Here is a 23,721-nt window from a genome sequence, read left to right on the forward strand (position 1 = left end):
ATAAACAACCTAGTAATACCCATTGCTCCCATAGTGCCTGATGTGCCATCACTCTTAACTTCCATACCATCCGATGCAGAGTATTTTTCGGTCATTGACCTTTGTAATGCATTTTTTTCAGTTTCTGTTGACGAAGAGACACAGCCTATCTTTGCATTCAATTTCAGAAACCGACAGATGACGTGGTGTAGACTACCTCAGGGCTATGTAGACTCCCCTGTAGTGTACACAGTGGCCCTCCAGGCAACCCTGCGGTCTTGGACACCCCGCCATGGTTCCGTCCTACTCCAATATGTTGATGATTTGTTGTTGTGTAGTCCAAGCCAGAAAGCATGTAAAAATGATGGTTTAGATCTGTTACATTGGTTAGCAGACAATGGTCACAAGGTTTCTAAGAAAAAGCTACAATGGTGTCAGGAAACTGTTGAATACCTTGGTTTTGTACTCTCCAAAGGAGAAAGGAAAATCAGTCACAAGAGAGCTGCGGCTCTCGTGGGTCTGCCCCGCCCACTTACTAAGAAGGACATGCTATCCTTTCTTGGAATGATTGGTTACTGCCGCCAATGGATACCTGATTGTTCCTACTATGATAATCTCCTGAGGCAAGCCACAGGTACTGACATGCCAGATTGTGTGAAATGGAATGATGAAATGTACAATGCTTTTGTGTATCTTAAAACTGCAATGGTCACATCTCCTGGACTTGGACTACCTGAATATGGTAAAATGTTTCACTTGTTTGCAAGGGACAACTGTAAAACAATGGCGGGGGTCCTGGCTCAGGAGCATGGGGGGAAACTCCGCCCAATTGCGTTTTTTTCAAAAGTTGTGCCGATGCCAGTACAGGGCATGCCGGCGTGTCTCAGAGCTCTGGCATCCTGTGCGATGGTGGTGGAAATGGCTACATCATTCACTCTAGGGCATGCCACCACACTACACACCACTCACAATGTATCCATTCTACTAAAAAACATCCATACCCAGCACATGTCAGCCCAGAGGCTGAGCGGTTATGAAGTAATTTTACTTTCTAACCCAAAACTTGAGATCAAATATGCCTCTCCCACTTCTGGCCCAGCTCCAATCCTGAATGCCTTGCTAGGCTTGAAAGGTGAAGAAGATGAGGTAGTGCCTCAACATGAATGCATGGACCTCATCCACCAAGACACATCCCCGAGACCAGACATGTCTTCAACTGCTCTCCCTGGAGCACAGAATGTCTTTGTGGATGGGTCTTGTTCAAGACCAAATGATAACACATACCATGCAGGGTATGCTGTTGTACAGCTGCCTGATAAAATACTGGAAGCAAACCCTGTCCCATTCCAATCAGCACAAGCTGCAGAACTTATAGCCCTTACTCGAGCTTGTCAGCTTTTTGAAGGGCAGGATGTAAACATTTACACAGACTCCAAGTACGCGTACGGTGTCGCGCATGATTTTGGAGTCATATGGAAAAGGCGGGGCTACATAGCAGCAGACGGTAAATCCATCTCACATTCCACGCTTGTCACAAGTCTGTTAGAAGCTATACAATTACCAAGGTCCATAGCTATACTACACTGTAGGGCACATACAGGGCAACAGGATGACATAGCCAAAGGCAACGCCTTAGCTGACAAAGCAGCAAGAGAAGCAGCATCCACACAGCCTGCAAACATACAAATGCCATTACTCTCACCAGAAATTCCTCTTTTGGATCAAACATTGCGTGATCTCCAAGCATATGCCACAGACCAAGACATCCAGCAATGGAACTCAATAGGTGTGCAGACAAACCCAGAAACTGATCTTGTCTGCCAAGAGGGGAGACCATGTATCCCTGTAGCCAGTGCACCCATTTTTATTTCACAATACCATGGGATAGGTCACAGAGGGTGGAAAGTCACATGTGAACTTTTGGATAAGGATTTTTACATTCCAGGTCTTCCCTCTCTCGTTAAGGCATATGTTTCCAGATGCATCACATGCATTCGGAATAACCCTAGCAACCCTCACAAAGCAAAACACGAACATCTGATATATCCATCTACACCATTCACTCATCTGCAGATAGATTTTACACACATGCCCAAACTAGGTAAAAGACAGGAATATTTGCTAATAATAGTGGACATGTTCTCAAGATGGATAGAATTGTTTGTAACTACAAAGGAAGATGCACAAACAGTAGTGAGGATTCTGATACAAGAAATTATCCCAAGGTGGGGTTGCCCACTACAGATCAACTCTGACAATGGTCCTGCATTTGTGGCCAAAGTTTGTCAAGACCTGGTAAAAACACTGAAAATAGAATGGAAGTTTCATATTCCTTACCACCCCCAGAGTTCAGGTATAGTGGAAAGGATGAACAGAACCATCAAAGATAAGATCAGGAAGGCCACTGGAGGTACGTATGCAAATTGGAAGAAGGTCCTACCAGCTGTACTAGCCGAGGTAAGAATGACACCCTCTAAAAAGACAGGATACTCTCCTTTTGAAGTCTTAATGGGTAGGCCATTCCCCACCCCATGGGCCAGACAGCCACTTATGTTAGAAAGAGGGGACCTAGATCTTATTCAGGAAGAATATGTAAAAAAACTTATTGAAACTTTGGATAAAGTTGAAAGGAATGTTGCTCGCACCTCTCCTTCTTCTTCACAGGAACCTACACACCCTTTCCAGGTGGGTGACACCGTGGTGGTCCAGAGATTGAACCGCACCAAGAAACAAGAGTTTCCCTTCGGACCCCCAACCACAGTGATCGCAGTCACCCGCACAGCTATTTTGGTAGAAGGACAACAGGCCTGGATTCATGCAAGTCGCGTAAAGAAGGTCAACCAGGACCCTAAGAAGCAAGGCAAAGATAAAGCACAGAGAGGTGAAGCAGGTGATATAAATCCTCGAAAACAGAGTGAAGCAGGTGGTCAAGACTCTGAACAAGATGACGTCGCTTATTTCACCACGGACTTCTGGGAAAGCCTTGTGCCTCCTATGCTGGGCTGCCCTGATTGTGTTCCTGCCAACTTGGCTGATAACTAACTGTATTTATTATTCTGAAGATTTGGGACTCATAAAGGGTATTTGTGGGGCCTCTAACACTCTACAACAGAATAATACACATGACAGACACAAGAGAAATGAAAACTCAGAAAGTTTTACAGATAAAATGTTATTATTGAAGTTTAAATATAGCTACGCCCAGAAATCTGGATTTGAAAAATGTTGGATATGTAGTAAACTCCATCCTAGCACTGCTAGAATCCCCTTAATGGCAGTACCTCTAAACTTCACCCCACTCCTTAATGGCACACCTCCTGTCGTCCTCACAGAAGTCATAAGAACACTTTCAAATAATACCCTTACTTTCCAAATTACTGGTAGAAGTCATTCCCCAGACTGGTGTTTTAGGCTGGGAAACTCCACAAATGGAGCTGAAGTTTGCCAACAAGCTAATATTAATTTTTCAATGACTTCAATTGAAAGCCCTTTCTTTCATACTTCAGAACCTGCCCTAAACACCACTCTAATAAACTTTCTTAACTCCAGTTCCACTTCCACAGTAGGACAATTATTGTCGAGTTTAACTTTTTCCAGTTTTTCTGATGAAATGATGACAATATTCAACAAACGATCCTTAGCTCTAGGAAACAGTATTTATATTTGTTGTGGAAAAATCTGTCACCCTTGGATCCCCACCGAACCCCAAGGATGGTGTTATCTTGCATCCCTAGTCCCCATCATGGGCGTAGTAGGAGATAGCAAGGGAAGACACCTCCTTGAAGCTAGCATGCATCCTAGGTACCCCCTCAAACACCGCAATAAAAGGGAGTTATTTCTTACAAAGGATAAGGCATGGGCTTGGTTCCCCTCATGGACTGGGTGGGGAATAGACTTAATGAAAAGGTTGAATAATTACACTGGAATCATTGATGAAATAATGGAAAAGAATTCTGATGATATTACTAAATTAAATATAGAAACTAGGGCAATTAGAAAACAATTAGAACTACACGAGTTAGCCATAGAAAGCATGAGTGCTGCTTTAACTGGGTTATGTGAAAACACAGAAGATTATGAGTGTTGTACCTGGTTTCATAACACAAGTATGGAGGTACCAGATTATTATGATATAATTGCACAACACCGGAAAGAAGTAAGCAAATTACAAGATGAAGCTAGAAACATTGCTAAGACATGGGATCCTTTTGCAAACCTAAGTTCTGGGATAGGAATTTTGGCATGGATAAAAAGTGCTGCCATAACTATAATTATGATTGTTCTTTTTGTTTTGTTCCTATATGCCTGTTATAAGCTTATAATGTGCATAATTGTTAAAGCATCCCGAACCCCTGATCCTGCTGCTGCGAATAGAATTTATCTGAGTATGTATTATGATAGAAGAAAATTTACATAACTGTGAAAGATAGTGAGCCATATAAATAATGTCTCAAAGAGGGGATTGTAAAGAACATAGCACATATCATGAGGGACTCCATTTTAGTTCTAGGGAACCATTTTATGTTTCACAGGAAAATTGAGAAAACTCAAATATGAGTTTTAACTGAAACCCACATTATCTTTAAGCTGTTATCTATAGAAAACCTTCTCAAGGTTGCCTATACATTTTAGCTAGAATATGGAGTTTGGCCTAGCTCATGTTTGTTCTTGATAAGATTAGTGTGTCCTTCACTTGTTAAGAAATACATATATAGTAGAAATGATGCAAGATTTTGTCTTATAACACCAGCTAATAGTTAAATATTAACTGAACCTATTTTCATTTCAATGACATGTATAAGGTTAGTAAAACTCCTCCCATCCCTCAAACTGCATAAATACTGTCCCTTTTGACCAATACAAATTAGATGTCATAAAGTGGCTAAGCAAACCTGTCTCCTGTGTCACTTTATTGATATCTCCAGGCCTGGGGGTCAACGGAGGTCTTCCTGCATTACCTGAACCTATCTGGGTGGTCTTAGAAGCCGTAATTGCCTACACTAACCATCTCTTGTATCATGTATTCAGTCTCTAACCATCTCTTGCATCATGTCCTCAGTCTCTGACCTTCACTTGTATTATGTTCTCAGTCTGTAACCATCTCTTGTATCATGTCCTCAGTCTCTAACCATCTCTTGTATCATGTCCTCAGTCTCTGACCTTCTCTTGTATCATGTCCTCAGTCTCTGACCTTCTCTTGTATCATGCCCACAGTCTCTAAACATCTCTTGTATCATGTCCTCAGTCTGTAACTATCTCTTGTATTATGTCCACAGTCTCTAACCATCTCCTGTATCATGTCCTCAGTCTGTAACTATCTCTTGTATTATGTCCACAGTCTCTAACCATCTCTTGTATCATGTATTCAGTCTCTAACCATCTCTTGCATCATGTCCTCAGTCTCTGACCTTCTCTTGTATCATGTCCTCAGTCTCTGACCTTCTCTTGTATCATGTCCACAGTCTCTAACCATCTCTTGTATCATGTATTCAGTCTCTAACCATCTCTTGCATCATGTCCTCAGTCTCTGACCTTCTCTTGTATCATGTCCTCAGTCTCTGACCTTCTCTTGTATCATGCCCACAGTCTCTAAACATCTCTTGTATCATGTCCTCAGTCTGTAACTATCTCTTGTATTATGTCCACAGTCTCTAACCATCTCTTGTATCATGTATTCAGTCTCTAACCATCTCTTGTATCATGTCCTCAGTCTCTGACCTTCACTTGTATTATGTTCTCAGTCTGTAACCATCTCTTGTATCATGTCCTCAGTCTCTAACCATCTCTTGTATCATGTCCTCAGTCTCTGACCATCTCTTGTATCATGTCCTCAGTCTCTGACCTTCTCTTGTATCATGCCCACAGTCTCTAACCATCTCCTGTATCATGTCCCCAGTCTCAGCCATCGCTTGTATCATGTCCTCAGTCTCAACCATCTCCTGTTGCTTGTCCTCAGTCTATAACCATTTCTTGTATCATGTCCTCAGTCTTTAATCATCTCATGTATCATGTCTGCAATCTCTTACTTAAACACAATGTTAATAGTTATAGCACAATTTCCATTCGGGGCACCTCTAGCAGACATGATACAGGAGATGGTCAGAGACTGCAGACATAATACAGGAGATGGTCAGAGACTGCAGACATAGTACAGGAGATGATCAGAGACTGCAGACATAATACAGGAGATGATCAGAGACTGCAGACATAGTACAGGAGATGATCAGAGACTGCAGACATAATACAGGAGATGATCAGAGACTGCAGACATAATACAGGAGATGGTCAGAGAATGCAGACATAGTACAGGAGATGATCAGAGACTGCAGACATAGTACAGGAGATGATCAGAGACTGCAGACATAATACAGGAGATGATCAGAGACTGAAGACATAATACAGGAGATGGTCAGAGAATGCAGACATAGTACAGGAGATGATCAGAGACTGCAGACATAGTACAGGAGATGATCAGAGACTGCAGACATAATACAGGAGATGATCAGAGACTGCAGACATAATACAGGAGATGATCAGAGACTGCAGACATAATACAGGAGATGGTCAGAGACTGCAGACATAATACAGGAGATGGTCAGAGACTGCAGACATAATACAGGAGATGATCAGAGACTGCAGACATAATACAGGAGATGATCAGAGACTGCAGACATAATACAGGAGATGGTCAGAGACTGCAGACATAATACAGGAGATGGTCAGAGACTGCAGACATAATACAGGAGATGATCAGAGACTGCAGACATAATACAGGAGATGATCAGAGACTGCAGGCATAGTACAGGAGATGATCAGAGACTGCAGACATAATACAGGAGATGATCAGAGACTGCAGGCATAGTACAGGAGATGATCAGAGACTGCAGACATAGTACAGGAGATGATCAGAGACTGCAGACATAGTACAGGAGATGGTCAGAGACTGCAGACATAGTACAGGAGATGATCAGAGACTGCAGACATAATACAGGAGATGATCAGAGACTGCAGACATAATACAGGAGATGGTCAGAGACTGCAGACATAGTACAGGAGATGATCAGTGACTGCAGACATAATACAGGAGATGATCAGAGACTGCAGACATAGTACAGGAGATGATCAGAGACTGCAGACATAATACAGGAGATGATCAGAGACTGCAGACATAATACAGGAGATGGTCAGAGACTGCAGACATGATACAAGAGATCAAAGCATCCTCACCAGTGCCTATCAGAGGCGGCCTGCCTTTGCCCCGATCAGATCGGCGATCTCCCTGTTTCATGGAGCTGGATTATAATTGGCCGGGCCGCAGTAACAATGTCCCGCCTCCTGTGATTACGTCACACTGATTCAATGTCCCGGCATTGGATCAGTGTGCCGTCTATCACAGGAGGTGGGACTTTGTTACTGTGGCCCGGGCAATTCAGCTCCCTGACACAGAGATCACCGCTCTGCAAGGAGAGGAGGAAGGGGAGGACAAGACCTTAAGCCGCCAGGATTACACCCCGCAATACGCGGCCACCGCGACTGTGCAATTATCTGCACTTTTTTCTTTCGGCAATATGTCGAAAACACCATTTTCCGCCGATATATTTCGGCCGATGAAATTTCGGTGCACCCCTAATTATAAATACACCTCTTAATAAAACCCTCATCCGTAGTATAGTATTATCCATTATTATAAACTGAGAAGCTGAATTAGATGTATCATTTCCGAAATGAAGAGAATGTTTCGGCCCCGTAAGTGGGGGAATGTTCTGACCCTGAAGGGGTTAATGTACGATTCCACACTATATATGTGTACATACCTCCCAACTTTCTGAGATGGGAATGAGGAACTTCTATTAGCAAAAGTATGAAGGCATAGGACACACCCCCTGCCACACCCCTTATTGTAAACATGTACAAAAATAATTGGTTAAACCCACAAGTGCATTTTTACCACTAATATTCCTTTATATTGGCTTTTAAAATTTACAAATGCAGCAGAAAAATGTAGAAATTGGATGGAAGGTTTGGCACCGGGAAGCACTTTTTGATAGATAAATAGTGCATTTTATATACATGTATATAGATCAGACCAACATGAGGAGGAAAGAGGGACTTTGTTGGGAATGAGGGACAGTCCCTCCAAATCAGAGACAGTTGGGAGCTATATGTGTGTATCATCATCTGCTGGAGATAAAAGACATCACAGTGACTATGGAGGAAGAGGACGGAACATGACGGGGGGGTTACTGGGTGTAAATAGGAAATAAGATCTTATTACCTTCTCTGCTGCCGATTCCAGTGACGTCTCCTCTCTACTTCCTCCCGCCTCACCTCTCACCCAGAACTTCCTGTCTGTGCCTGACATCATTTCCTGTCTTCCATAGAGACTTCCTGTCTCTATGGTAGAAGTGAGAAGATCACCACCTTGTGGAGCTCAGAGGAACTGCAGCCCCGAGAAACGTCTCGTAGTGTGAACACGGCCTTGTGCTGTGTGTGTATGTACTGTATATCCTTATAGATGGGGTCATCTCCACTGCCACCAAGGGGGGAGAGAAATATATTACTGCCTAGTCCAGCCTTTCTCAGCCAGGGTTCCTCCAAAGGGTTCTAGGGGTTCCCTGAGCAATGGACAATTTCTGTCTTCCAGTAACAACTAACATCAATGATCTGTAAGTGGGGGGGAAGTCTTCTCACTGATGACAATATAAGGGGGTCCTTCTCCCATTGGTCACCAATGTAAGGGACCACTATACTGACCGCTGATATAAGGGGGTTCTTCTCCCATTTGTCACCAAAGTAAGGGACCACTACATTGACCGCTGATATAAGCGGGTCCTTCTCCCATTGGTCACCAATGTAAGGGACCACTACACTGACCACTGATATAAGGGGGTCCTTCTCCCATTGGTCACCAATGTAAGGGACCACTACACTGACCATTGATATAAGGGGGTCCTTCTCCCATTGGTCACCAAAATAAGGGAGCACTACATTGATCACTGATATAAGCAGGTCCTTCTCCCATTAGTGACCAATGTAAGGGACCACTACACTGACCACTGATATAAGGGGGACCTTCTCCCATTGGTCACCAATGTAAGGGACCACTACACTGACCACTGATATAAGGGGGTCCTTCTCCCATTGGTCACCAAAGAAAGGGACCACTACATTGACCACTGATATAAGGGGAACCTTCTCCCATTGGTCACCAAAGTAAGGGACCACTACATTGACCACCGATATAAGGGGGTCCTTCTCCCCTTGGTCACCAATGTAAGGGACCACTACATTGACCACTGATATAAGGGGATCCTTCTCCCATTGGTCACCAATGTAAGGGACCACTATACTGACCACTGATATAAGGGGGTCCTTCTCCCATTGGTCACCAAAGTAAGGGACCACTACATTGACCACTGATATAAGGGGGTCCTTCTCCCATTGGTCACCAAAGTAAGGGACCACTACATTGACCACTGATATAAGGGGGTCCTTCTCCCATTGGTCACCAAAGTAAGGGACCACTACATTGACCACTGATATAAGTAGACATGTGCATGAAGAAAATATTTGTTTAGTTTTGTTTAGATTTGGTAATCTAGGTATTTTGTTTAGTTTAATTCGGTTGATTAGTTCAATTCGTATTCGGAATTCATTTAATGTATTTTTCAAATTTTCTTCTAATTTACAGATTTTTTTCGATTGGAAACATTCGAATCGATACATTTTGAATTGGCCGATTTGAAAACTTTAGATTTTTTTTTTCCGATTCAAATGTGGCAAAGTGAACAAATAAAAGAAAATCTTCATCAAATGATTACAATGACTCTTTAAATCACCTTTGGCTTAACTAAAACCGCATTATTTCCAAATGGTCCTCTAATAACACACACAGTCTTTGATTTCAGAAACATGTTTACAGTTCAAATTCGACTGGAATTCCATGTAAATATTTAATTTTTGGAAATTCGGACAAATTTTGTTTCCTTATTCGGAGCATTCGGTAATTCGGGTATCCAGATATATCCAAATTATGAAAAATTTGTTTGAATATTTATTCGGAACGAAACAAACCGCACATGTCTAGATATAAGGGATTCCTTCTCATGTTGGTCACCAAATGTAAGGGACCATTAAACACTTAAAATGAGCTCTGGGTTTGGATTGAAGCCACGTTTGAACAGAATTTGGCTTGTTTAGGCGGTTGGCGAATGGCTGAACTAAATAGGTTTTCATCCAATTCCAACTTTTAGCTGCAGTCTTATTACCGCCTCTAAATGTAGCAGCATCCTGCTCAGGTTGGTTGACAGGACAAAGGAGAAATGGAAAAAAAAGAGGGCGCATCAACCTTGTGCATTATCCTTTAATGTATTTTATTAAACAAGTAAAATTAAAAACTACTCAGAAACATTTGGAAAAAAAACGCAATGTAAAAAGCCTTCAGATGATGGCCATCGGTCTCACGACAACAGACTCCAGATGGTAATGGAGAAGATTATAAGGGCCACTGCCGGCTGACGCGTTTCGAAGGAATACCTTCTTCCTCAGAGCCCAGCAGTGATATCTCCTTCAGTTTCTCATATATACACACATATGAGAGAGTGCGCACCAATGAGGCACCTCCCAGAGGTGCCCAACAAGATGGTGGCACCCAAATAACTGACACGTGACTTTCTCAAGGCCTTGATGCAATGCGTGGGAGGAGCCTAGGACACAGTCTGCTGAATACATTGTATCAAGCAGCAGCAGCTTGCGTAGCAAGCCTTGTCCTTACAAGCCAGCTGAGATCTGCCTATCTGCTTATCTGCATGCCTAAAACAAGTCAGGCACACGTGAGTGTATCACTGTGCTGTTTTGCCTGTGAACTTTTATTGTAACAATATTGCGCAATGTTTTCTCTCTTTGTTTATTTTACATAAAACCACTTGCTACTGAGAATATTACCATTCATTGTGGCTGTGGAAGAAATAGCTCAGAGGATGAACAAATAAGTACTGCAGGAATCCAGATATCCCAGATTACTGAGGATTGAACTGTCGCCTGTTACTTATCCTATCTCATGAATTTAATCATCTATATTTAATCAGATTCTATTGGCACTATTTATCTATTTATACTCATCAATTGTATATATATTGCACCTTTATAAGCATATCATTTTTATTTTTTATTACGGAGGATTCAACACTTATCACAGGGAATATATCTAATTTATTTATTTATTGGCACTAATTTGGATTGATTACTATTTGCAAACGCATTTTTAGTATATCTATACACAATTGTTGCTTAGTTTACTTTGGAGATATCGCACCACTTCCAGTGGATTGGTATAACTGGAGGAACACAGTTTTTAAATATCTGCGATTTTTTCATATATTTGCGATTTTATATATATGCGATTTTTTAGCAATTTGGTAGCAATTTTTTTCACATTGGTTTTTTAGCACAAAAAATTATTTTCTCACATTTATTGAACTTTGTATCAGAGCGCATCAAGCTATGTTATATGTTTTAATTTTTAGGGGATTCTGACCACTATATAATTGATACCAGCTTGATATCATTGTCAATCCAACAATTTTTTTATTTAATTAATTGCACGTGCATTCACATACATTTGATTTACACTTATTTGATTGTATATGTCACGCTAGAACATTATTGCGCTTGGTGTTTTTGTTTATTTGCAGACTGTCCTAAAGATTTCTTGACTTAAATCCCCGAGCCACTCCGGAAATAGATTTCCCCCGAAGCAACTCTCTGTAAATGATCAACGATCAGATGGATAGCTATCCTCACTAGAAGGGAAATTTGGCCTAGACTCAACTATATTTACTACTTGTTTATATTTTTACACAATCTTATGTATTTCGGGATCCTCATTTAGGCCTCCAGGGGTGAGGCTCCCAAGGGTGAAGATCCAGAAGGCTTCTCGCTTACATAGCCTCTGGTGTCTCCTCCCCTTATCTAAATCACCTCAAATAGACTCTATCCCAAAGAACCTTCATACCCGATGGGTCGCCTTGGTGAGCTTCTTGGATGTGCCGAGGGACTGGGTATTTCACTCTTGTTCTAATAATGTCGCATTTATGGTCAACAATCCTAACTTTCATGGGCTGAGATGTCTGGCCTACATAAAGGCGACCACAAGGGCAAATAATGCCATACACAACGTACTCTGTGCCACAATTAATAAAGTGTTTCAATTGGTGGACCCTTCCATCTTTCCCTACTACAGTCTTCTTCCTGTGCCACATATACATACTCTTTGTACATCTTGCCGCATGTATGCGTTCCTTGATCATCCGATCGAGGGCGAATACTGCTGTGCAAAATGTAAGCACATTGTTTCCCTGGAAGCCCAGGTTCTGAATCTGGGGAAGCAACTGTCAGCACTGAGAAGTCCCTCCATACTAAAGGTGAGCCAGGAACGTACACGGCAGGTGCCGGCAGGGGCCAGCACAGAGGCGGGTGGAGACAAAGAGGTGCTGGCAGGGGCCAGCACAGAGGCGGGTGGAGACAAAGAGGTGCCGGCAGGGGCCAGCACAGAGGCGGGTGGAGACAAAGAGGTGCAGGCACTAGCAAAGAGTAGATGGGTGACAGTCAGGAGGGGTAGAGGGGGAAGTGCCAGGGAGGCCAATCCAGGACTGGAGCATCCCAATAAGTACGCTCCATTGAGTGACATTGGTGTAACCAGTCAGGGACCAGCACTGCTGGAGATGAGGGACTCTCCTAGCTGCCAGGGGAAGAACTCCTCCAGTGAGAGTGGGGGGGCAGCAAAGGGAAAGGAAAGACAGATTCTGGTGGTAGGGGACTCAATTCTTAGAAGGACAGAGAGGGCAATCTGTAACCAAGACCTGAAGCGCCGAACAGTATGTTGTCTACCGGGCGCTCGGGTTCGGCACATCACGGATCTTGTGGACAGATTACTGGGAGGGGCTGGGGAAGACCCAGCTGTCATGGTGCACGTTGGCACCAATGACAAAGCCAGAGGCAGATGGAGTGTCCTAAAGAACGATTTTAGGGACTTAGGAGCTAAATTGAGGAAAAGGACCTCCAAGGTAGTGTTCTCAGGAATACTACCGGTACATCGAGCCACACCAGAGAGGCAGAGGGAGATTAGGGAAGTAAACAAGTGGCTGAAGAGCTGGTGTAGTAAGGAGGGGTTTGGGTTCCTGGAGGACTGGGCCGACTTCTCAGTCGGTAACCGGTACTATAGAAGGGACAAACTGCACCTAAATGAGGAGGGTGCAGATCTGCTGGGAATGAAGATGGCCAAAAAGTTAGAGGGGTTTTTAAACTAGGCGATGGGGGGGAGGGTCCAGAGACAGTGATAGCCAGCGCGGAAGATATTCCAGAGGGTAGTATTGGGGGCATTAGTGGTAGGTTAACCAAAGCACAAAAACACAAGGTGAGTATAGTAGCAAGTCCAAGTTGCAATCTTGAAACACCCAATACGGGGACAATATGCGACCAGTCTAAACTATGTGGCATGTTCACCAATGCCAGGAGCCTGGCGGACAAGATGGGTGAACTAGAGATACTGTTGTACGAGGAGGATTTGGATTTTGTGGGAATTTCAGAGACCTGGTTCAACAGCTCTCATGATTGGCTGGCAAATATTCAAGGGTATACCCTATACCGCAAGGACAGAGAGGGTAAAAAAGGGGGAGGGGTATGCCTATATATCAAGAATAATGTACAAGTGAATGTGAGAGATGACATCACTGAGGGAGCTAGGGAGGAGGTGGAATCTTTATGGGTAGAGCTCCAAAGGGATGAAGCTAAGGGGAAAATAATACTGGGAGTATGCTATAGGCCCCCTAACCTGAGGGAGGAAGTGGAGACGGATCTCCTATCACAAATTGGATTAGCAGCAAGGATGGGAAGTGTTATCATAATGGGGGATTTTAATTATCCAGACATAGACTGGGCGGAGGGAACCGCGCATTCATTTAAGGCTCGCCAGTTCATTAGTGTTTCTTGCAGGACAATTTTATGGGTGAGATGGTAGACGCACCAACTAGAAATAAAACATTACTAGATCTACTGATTACCAACAATACAGACCTGATAACAGATGTGGAAATACGGGGCAATTTAGGTAACAGCGATCACAGGTCAATTAGTTTCAGTATAAATCACACAAATAGGAGACATGAAGGGAACACAAAGACACTGAATTTCAAAAGAGCCAACTTCCCTAAACTACAAACCTTGCTAAAAGGCATAAATTGGGATAAAATATTAGGAACAAAGAATACGGAGGAGAGATGGGTTTGCTTTAAGAGCATATTAAATAAGGGCATTAGCCAATGTATCCCATTGGGTAATAAATTTAAAAGAGTGAACAAACATCCTGGATGGCTTAACTCCAATGTAAAAATGCGTATAAAAGCAAAGGAGAAGGCCTTCAAAAAATACAAGGTTGAGGGATCATCCACAGCATTCAGAATTTATAAAGAATGCAATAAGAAATGTAAGGGTGCAATTAGGATGGCTAAGATAGAACATGAAAGACACATAGCGGAGGAGAGCAAAAAAAATCCCAAGAAATTCTTTAAGTATGTAAACAGTAAAAAAGGGAGGACAGACCATATTGGCCCCATAAAGAATGAGGAAGGACATCTGGTTACAAAGGATGGGGAGATGGCAAAGGTATTGAATTTATTCTTCTCCTCAGTCTTCACGAGTGAATCGGGGGGCTTCAGTAACCAAAACTGCAGTGTTTATCCTCATGACACAACACAGGAAGCACCTACATGGTTAACAGAGGACGGAATTAAAATTAGACTTGAGAAACTTAACATTAATAAATCACCGGGACCAGATGGCTTGCATCCGAGGGTACTTAGGGAACTCAGTCAGGTGATTGCCAGACCGTTGTTCCTAATTTTTACAGACAGTCTACTGACTGGAATGGTACCAGCTGATTGGAGAAAAGCCAATGTAGCACCAATATTTAAAAAGGGCCCAAAAAACATCCCTGGGAATTACAGACCAGTTAGCCTAACATCAATAGTATGTAAACTCTTGGAGGGGATGATAAGGGACTATATACAAGATTTTAGTAATAAGAATGATATCATTAGCAGTAATCAGCATGGATTCATGAAGAATCGTTCTTGCCAAACCAATCTATTAACCTTCTATGAGGAGGTGAGTTGCCATCTTGATAAAGGAAGGCCCGTAGACGTGGTGTATCTGGATTTTGCAAAAGCATTTGACACAGTTCCCCATAAACGTTTACTGTACAAAATAAGGTGCGTTGGCATGGACCATAGGGTGAGTACATGGATTGAAAACTGGCTACAAGGGCGTGTTCAGAGGGTGGTGATAAATGGGGAGTACTCAGAATGGTCAGGGGTGGGTAGTGGGGTTCCCCAGGGTTCTGTGCTGGGACCAATCCTATTTAATTTGTTCATAAACGACCTGGAGGATGGGATAAACAGTTCAATCTCTGTATTTGCAGACGATACTAAGCTAAGCAGGGCAATAACTTCTCTGCAGGATGTGGAAATCTTGCAAAAAGACCTGAACAAATTAATGGGGTGGGCGACTACATGGCAAATGAGGTTCAATGTAGAAAAATGTAAAATAATGCATTTGGGTGACAAAAATATGAATGCAATCTATAGACTGGGGGGAGAACCTCTGGGGGAATCTAGGATGGAAAAGGACCTGGGGGTCCTAGTGGATGATAGGCTCAGCAATGACATGCAATGCCAAGCTGCTGCTAATAAAGCAAACAGAATATTGGCATTAAAAGGGGGATCAACTGCAGAGATAAAACGATAATTCTCCCGCTCTACAAGACTCTGGTCCACCCGCACCTGGAGTATGCTGTCCAGTTCTGGGCACCAGTCCTCAGGAGGGATGTACTGGAAATGGAGCGAGTACAAAGAAGGGCAACAAAGCTAATAAAGGGTCTGAAGGATCTTAGTTATGAGGAAAGGTTGCGAGCACTGAACTTATTCTCTCTGGAGAAGAGACGCTTGAGAGGGGATATGATTTCAATTTACAAATACTGTACTGGTGACCTCACAATAGGGATAAAACTTTTTCGCAGAAGAGAGTTTAATAAGACTCGTGGCCACTCATTGCAATTAGAAGAAAAGAGGTTTAACCTTAAACTATGTAGAGGGTTCTTTACTGTAAGAGCGGCAAGGATGTGGAATTCCCTTCCACAGGCAGTGGTCTCAGCGGGGGGCATTGATAGCTTCAAGAAACTATTAGATAATCACCTGAATGACCGCAATATACAGGGATATGTAATGTAATACTGACACATAATCACACACATAGGTTGGACTTGATGGACTTGTGTCTTTTTTCAACCTCACCTACTATGTAACTATGTAACTATGTGCCACAGTTTTTGATGCTACACTTATAGTTCCCCTTTTGGTCGAAGATTGTTGACCATATACTTGTAGATTTATTTGAAGATTTTTTCACCCTACTTGGGGCTACCAAGCTCCTCAGATCTCTAGGTTTTCTAAACACAATATTAGGTCTACCTAGGAGTTTGCTACGTAGCACAAGCCCCAAGTAGGGTGAAAAAATCTTCAAATAAATCTACAAATATATGATCAACAATCTTCAACCAAAAGGGGAGCTCTAAGTGTAGCATCAAAAACACCAGGCTTATTCAGTTGTCAACTGGGGATTTACTGGTTGGTCGTTGAATGCAAACAAAATTTAAAAACAAAGTACAACAAAACTGTATGGACCCCCCACCACCAAGAAATTCATACTAGACCCTTATTAGAGCATGCAGCCTGACTGGGCAGGGAAGAGTGGGAGGTGGGGAGTGAGCATGCCTCCTCCTAAACCATACCAAACCACATATCCTCAATGCGGGGAGAGTTTCTTGCCAAGTCTATTCCCTCCTGGTTGGAAAGTTGAAGTCCAATGTATGAGCTCATATCGGGGAACATGAGGAATCTGTACAACATAAGACATCAGGAAATGTATATCTGTCTGCAGAACACAGGGGAGATATTGGAACTCTAATTCATGGTCACCTGGAAATAATGAAAAGGAGAAAGTCCATCCAAACCGTGAGATTGGTCAGAAACTAATTGGTATCATTCTGGGCATTGCCTGACTAGGTCTTGGTGACAGAGTGAAGGGTGATGCTACTCATACTATATGTAACCCTCATCTACATCATGGACATCTTCTTCAGCTTCTTAGAGAATAGGATAGAAATCTTCACAATCCTATAGAAGAGGTTGGGGGTCCTGAGTAGTCATAGAAAGGCCCAGCACCCCAATAGTAGAGGAAGAGGTGGTCTGGTGACATGGAGAAGAAGACTCCGGTCAGTCTCTGGATCTCCATCATTGGAAACATGGTGAGACAACAAATACAGCGGGATGGTGGAGGAGATGTTGGTGACGATGTGGAAATGGACAGAACACGGGATGATGACACTGAAAGAACAATACGGCTTCATTCTACGATATGTCAAGGAGAGAACAGAACAGGAGAGACTTTTCTCTCTAATTAATATCAGTAGAAGACCCTGGGAAAGCCTGTTCTGTGTTTTGATAGAGCAGATGCAACACTTCTCCTTGTGTGTTCTTATCATTATTATTACTCTATACCTAGTGACTGTATGACTGGCATGGTTCTAATACTCTACTTTTCCTGACCACTGCACTCTGTACACAGGGCTGTATATGATATACTCCTGACCACTGCACTCTATACACAGGGCTGTATATGATATACTCCTGACCACTGCACTCTATACACAGGGCTGTATATGATATACTCCTGACCACTGCACTCTGTACACAGGGCTGTATATGATATACTCCTGACCACTGCACTCTATACACAGGGCTGTATATGATATACTCCTGACCACTGCACTCTATACACTGGGCTGTATATGATATACTCCTGACCACTGCACTCTATGCATTGGGCTGTATATGATATACTCCTGACCAATTCCCTCTGATAATTTGGAAATCCCAAGATTCGAAAATCGATAATTTGGAGATTCGGAGATTCGAAGATAAGAACGAAAATCTGAAATTTCAAAAAGAATTAAAATCCGAAAATGAGAAAACCCGAAACAATAACTAACTACCCAAAATAACGAATGCTGCATCTAAACGAATGGAATGTAACGAATAATAATAAAAATGTATAAATAATAACAAATGTTTTGTTATCATTATTTATTCATTACGTTCCATTCGTTTAGATGGAATTCGTTATTTCGGATAATTCGTAACTTTGGATAAATTAGTAAGGAAATTCTGATACCTATAATTTAATAGCTAACTATTATTTCAGATTTTCTTTCTTATTTTCGGATTTTCACATTTTGAATTTTCGCCTTTTCTTGATTTTCAAATTTATTTGAAATAATGAATTTCGATCATAAATAATGACCCGGAAAAAAAAAAAAAAAATGAAATGAAAACGAACAAATTTTTTGGGCAGTGCACATGTCTACAGCTTAGTAGATGATAAATTAGACAGATAACTGAGAACCCGCAGATGTCACTCTCTAATGAGCTTTTAGATGTTTTACGAAGTTCCAAGGATTGTCTATGTAAGAGGAAATATATATGTTGTAAATGCCTATAAGAGGCCACTTGGCATCCTGTAGTGAGTCGGTCCTTTCGCTGGTGAATTAAAAGGTTTGTTTACCTGTCCATGTCCGGTGTCCATTCCTGGTTTCCCAGAACTCAAAGAACCGTTTGCTGCAACATTTATCTGGTGCATTGGCCGGGAAACCGGGTGTGACTGCTGTGACAGGGGGCAACACTACGAGCAATTGTTGTCATTCCACCGACACACACAACTTTTTTCTGTTCAATACATTTCTTTATTATAATTTTACTTTTAAAAAGATTACAGTCATAGAATCAGGAAATAGTAGAAGGTAGAAATGCAATTGGTCAGGTAAATGACTTGCCTGGAATGTGGAGGCGGAGTCGTACAATACAATACACAATGTGTTACATTATTATAACAAAGTATTGTAGAAAAGATCACACAATAGAAAACTGGGGAAAAGGAGAAAATAAACCCGGATATGAAGGGGACATTTGTGTACGAGGAACACCTTAAGAATCACCACCATTTTATTCTCCAGGGCCTCTGCTTTCAGATAATATCAATATCACTCAGGACAGGAATATGGCTTCTCCCCTATGTGAGATCTCTGATGCTTGTTAAGACTAGACTTCTGTGAAAAACATTTCCCACACTCAGAACAGGAATATGGCTTCTCCCCCGTGTGCAATTTCTGATGTTTGTAAAAACTGGACTTATCTGAAAAACATTTCCCGCACTCAGGACAGGAATACGGCTTCTCCCCCGTGTGAGATCTCTGATGTATGTAAAGAGTGGACTTCTCTGAAAAACATTTCCCACACTCAGAACATGAATACGGCTTCTCCCCCGTGTGTGATCTCTGATGTGTGGAAAGCTTGGACTTCTTTGAAAAACATTTCCCGCACTCAGGACAGGAATATGGCTTCTCCCCCGTGTGAGATCTCTGATGTATGTAAAAACTGGACTTATCTGAAAAACATTTCCCGCACTCAGGACAGGAATACGGCTTCTCCCCCGTGTGAGATCTCTGATGTATGTAAAGAGTGGACTTCTCTGAAAAACATTTCCCACACTCAGGACAGGAATACGGCTTCACCCCCGTGTGAGATCTCTGATGTCTGAAAAGATGGGACCTCTGTGAAAAACATTTCCCACAGTCAGGACAGGAATACGGCTTCTCCCCCGTGTGCGATCTCTGATGGTTGAAAAAACTGGACTTTTCTGAAAAACATTTCCCGCACTCAAGACAGGAATACGGCTTCTCACCCGTATGAGATCTCTGATGTATAAATAGACTGTCCTTCACTGTAAAACATTTCCCGCACTCAGAACAGGAATACGGCTTCTCCCCCGTGTGAGATCTCCGATGTTTGTAAAGATGGGGCTTCTGTGAAAAACATTTCCCGCACTCAGGACAGGAATACGGCTTCTCCCCCGTGTGAGATCTCTGATGTTTGTGAAGATTTGACTTCTCTGAAAAAGATTTCCCGCACTCAGAACAGGAAAAAGGTTTCTCCCCCGTGTGTGATCTCTGATGTGTGGAAAGACTGGACTTCTCTGAAAAACATTTCCCGCACTCAGAACAGGAATACGGCTTCTCCCCCGTGTGTAATCTTTGATGTGTGGAAAGACTGAACTTACTTGAAAGCCTTTTTCCGCACTCAGGACAGAAAATTGGCTTCGCCCCCGTGTGAGATCTCTGATGTGTGGAAAGATTGGACTTCTGTGAAAAACATTTCCCACACTCAGAACAGGAATACGGCTTCTCCCCCGTGTGAGATCTCTGATGTATGTAAAGAGTGGACTTCTCTGAAAAACATTTCCCACACTCAGAACAGGAATACGGCTTCTCCCCCGTGTGTGATCTCTGATGTGTGGAAAGCCTGGCCTTACGTGCAAAACATTTCCCACACTCAGGACAGGAAAAAGGCTTCTCCCCCGTGTGTGATCTCTGATGTGTGGAAAGCCTGGACTTATGTGCAAAACATTTCCCGCACTCAGGACAGGAATATGGCTTCTCACCTGTGTGAGATCTTATATGCTCATTAAGATGGCATTTTAAACTGAAACACTTCCCACACTCAGTACAGGGAAACTTCTTATCTGTTGGAAAAACTGCACCATCCCGCACAGTCTGAGGTTCCTCAGGATAAGAGGAATATGATGGTCCGGCACCGTCCCTCACAGTCTGAGGTTCCTCAGGATAAGAGGAATACGATGGTCCGGCACCGTCCCTCACAGTCTGAGGTTCCTCAGGATAAGAGGAATACGATGGTCCGGCACCGTCCCTCACAGTCTGAGGTTCCTCAGGATAAGAGGAATACGATGGTCTGGCACTGTCCCTCACAGTCTGAGGTTCCTCAGGATAAGAGGAATACGATGGTCCGGCACCGTCCCTCACAGTCTGAGGTTCCTCAGGATACGAGGAATACGATGGTCCGGCACCGTCCCGCACAGTCTGAGGTTCCTCAGGATACGAGGAATACGATGGTCCGGCACCGTCCCTCACAGTCTGAGGTTCCTCAGGATAAGAGGAATACGATGGTCCGGCACCGTCCCGCACAGTCTGAGGTTCCTCAGGATAAGAGGAATACGATGGTCCATCTACACTGTGTGGTGCCGGATGGACATTTGAGGTAGTCGGGTTTTCTCCTGGACTATACTGTGTGAGGTCCTCATCTTCTACTTTACAGTCTGGAGACAAAGTGAGACAATCCTCTGAGGTTTTCCTCATCTCCCGTCCATCTACTAAAATAGAGATACAAAGATTATTACTAGACATGAGCAGATTGGTTCCCCTAAACCAGGACTCCGCCCACATGAGACAGCTTTGTCTCTGAGGATCTTACAATTCCCCCCTCAAGGTAACTAGTAAATGGGTCCTCTGATCTCCTACCAGTTCATTTCTTTATTCATGGACCTTAGTCAGAGAGTGAGGAAACAACGAGAACTGTCTTTTATAGGAGTGACAGTGATGAGGGGATTATAGGACGTGTGTCAGGACTTTGTAGTATACAACATAGAGTATATAGTGCAGGGCTCAGGAGTATGTAATGTACATGTAGCACCCTGGTGTTTAGGAAGGGTGGCTAATAAATTTAGTTTGCGAGGTGGTAGTTATCCTTGCTGATTGTTAGATCTACTGATTACTCTTTAACGTTGGATTGCTGCACCTTTTCTCTTCTGTCACTAGATTGATAAGGGTGTTGCAAGGTCGGATTATGAATGGATGGGGTGTCTCAGACAATTGGCAGGGGTTTCTTTGGTCCCCTGGCCTGCTGGGAGAGCCTATTTATTTGGGTGGAGTCATGTGTTCTGGGTTCTGTGCCACCCGGACGGCTGTCTGGGTGGACATGTGTTATGTCGCCCGGGTTGCTAGGCCGGAAGCCTAAGGCCTATCCTGGGGGACACCTGGCTGCTAGGCTGCCTGAGGCCTATCCAGAAGCAAGAGAAGCAGCGCAGGGTTGGGACTGCAGGATTGGAATCCAACCGAGAGAAAAGATTCGGCCGTACCGGGAACCAGTTGTGGTTGAAGGTAGAGGGGAAGCTGTCGCCACTAAGGGACCATCCACCTTGTTACTGGAGACTACAGTTAGTAAGCTAGAGCCAGTACAAGAGAAATCTTCTCACCAGCCGGGGACGGTGAAGAAGTGGGAAAGCTTACCCCCATACCATTTCACACAGGGGGGAGGGCTGGGATCTGGGGGTCCCCTTGTTAAAGGGGGCTTCCAGTTTCCGATAAGCCCCCCACCCACAGACCCCCACAACCACTGGCCAGGGTTGTGGGGATGAGGCCCTTGTCCTCATCAACATGGGGACAGGGTGTTTTGGGGGGCTACCCCAAAGCACCCTCCCAATGTTGAGAGCATGTGGCCTGATACGGTTCAGGAGGGGGGGGGGCACTCTCTCATCCCCCCTCTTTTCCTGCGGCCTGCCAGGTTGCGTGCTCTGATAAGGGTCTGGTATGGATTTTTGGGGGGACCCCACACTGTTTTTTTTTTAAATTTTGGCGCGGGGTTCCCCTTAATATCCATACCAGACCTGAAATGCTTGGTATGGAATTTAGGGGGACCCCCACGTCATTTTTTTTAAAATTTTGGTTCGGGGTTCCCCTGTGGGGAATTCCCATGCCGTTTTTATCAATGAACTTTTATGTTTATTGTTGGACCGGCCGTTCATTAATAGCCGCGAGTAGTTTTAAATGACTTTTTTTCCTTTGAAATGTCATTTTGCTGTCAGACTGTTCTAAACACAGGAAACATGCGCCCCTTTACAGGCATACTATAGACACCCCCCAGGTACGAAATTTAAAGGAATATTACACTTTAATTGTTTCACTTTAAGCATTATTAAAATCACTGCTCCGGAAAAAACAGCCGTTTTTAAAACTTTTTTTTGCATTGATCCATGTCCCCTGGGGCAGGACCCGGGTCCCCAAGCACTTTTTATGACCATAACTTGCATATAAGCCTTTAAAATGAGCACTTTTGATTATTCATGTTCGTGTCCCATAGACTTTTAAAGGGTGTTCCGCAGCATTCGAATTTGCCGCGAACACCCCAAATTGTTCGCTGTTCGGCGAACAGCCGATGTTCGAGTCGAACATGAGTTCGACTCGAACTCGAAGCTCATCCCTATTCATCAGAGACAAGATGCAGAGGTCCCAAAATCAACATTTTGCTGCCAGCTGAACCCCAGAATCTCCATAAATCCAGTCTAGATACATAAATTGTGTCTGCAGCACAGAGAAGGAAGATTATCCGAGAGAAATACAGGACGGGGAACACAGCTCAGGAAAGTGACCAGGGGATTACAGGCTGATATCACCCAGTCCCCACCCTACTCTGGACCAATCAGTGAGCGGTATGGGTGGAGGAATGTATTTAGTGTTAATGACCCACCTGTGCTGATCTCTGTAGGAGTGTCCTCCTCTATAAATGTCCCCGTTATTCCATCCTCCTCCATAGACTGCTGATCATCCCTCACATACCTCTCCTCTTCTTCTGATTTAACCTCAAATTCTATATTGATTGGATCTCCACTCTAAACCAAGAAAATGAGAGAGAATATCATCTGTAAAAAATAAAATTAAATACAAAATCCACACATCATCTCCACCAGTCCATGTTTTAGATGTTCCATCCCACGAACCTTGTA

The 23,721-nt window shown here is 43.3% G+C and overlaps 1 protein-coding gene across 1 annotated transcript in view; it reads right to left on the reverse strand.

Moving 5' to 3' along the window:
* The window catches only part of LOC141106811 (uncharacterized), a 103,025-nt gene that overhangs the window by 18,047 nt on the left and 61,257 nt on the right, over positions 1–23,721 (reverse strand). Inside the window, exons 4-5 of the mRNA XM_073597738.1 lie at positions 19,134–21,307; positions 17,288–17,441 (exon numbers count right to left, since the gene is read on the reverse strand). Of these exons, the coding sequence (XP_073453839.1) occupies positions 17,288–17,441; positions 19,134–21,307 (2,328 nt within the window). The remainder of the gene's footprint in view (positions 1–17,287; positions 17,442–19,133; positions 21,308–23,721) is intronic.

The sequence above is a fragment of the Aquarana catesbeiana genome, linkage group LG08 (genome assembly GCF_042186555.1).
Source record: "Aquarana catesbeiana isolate 2022-GZ linkage group LG08, ASM4218655v1, whole genome shotgun sequence".
In the NCBI taxonomy this organism is placed as follows: Eukaryota; Metazoa; Chordata; class Amphibia; order Anura; family Ranidae; genus Aquarana; species Aquarana catesbeiana.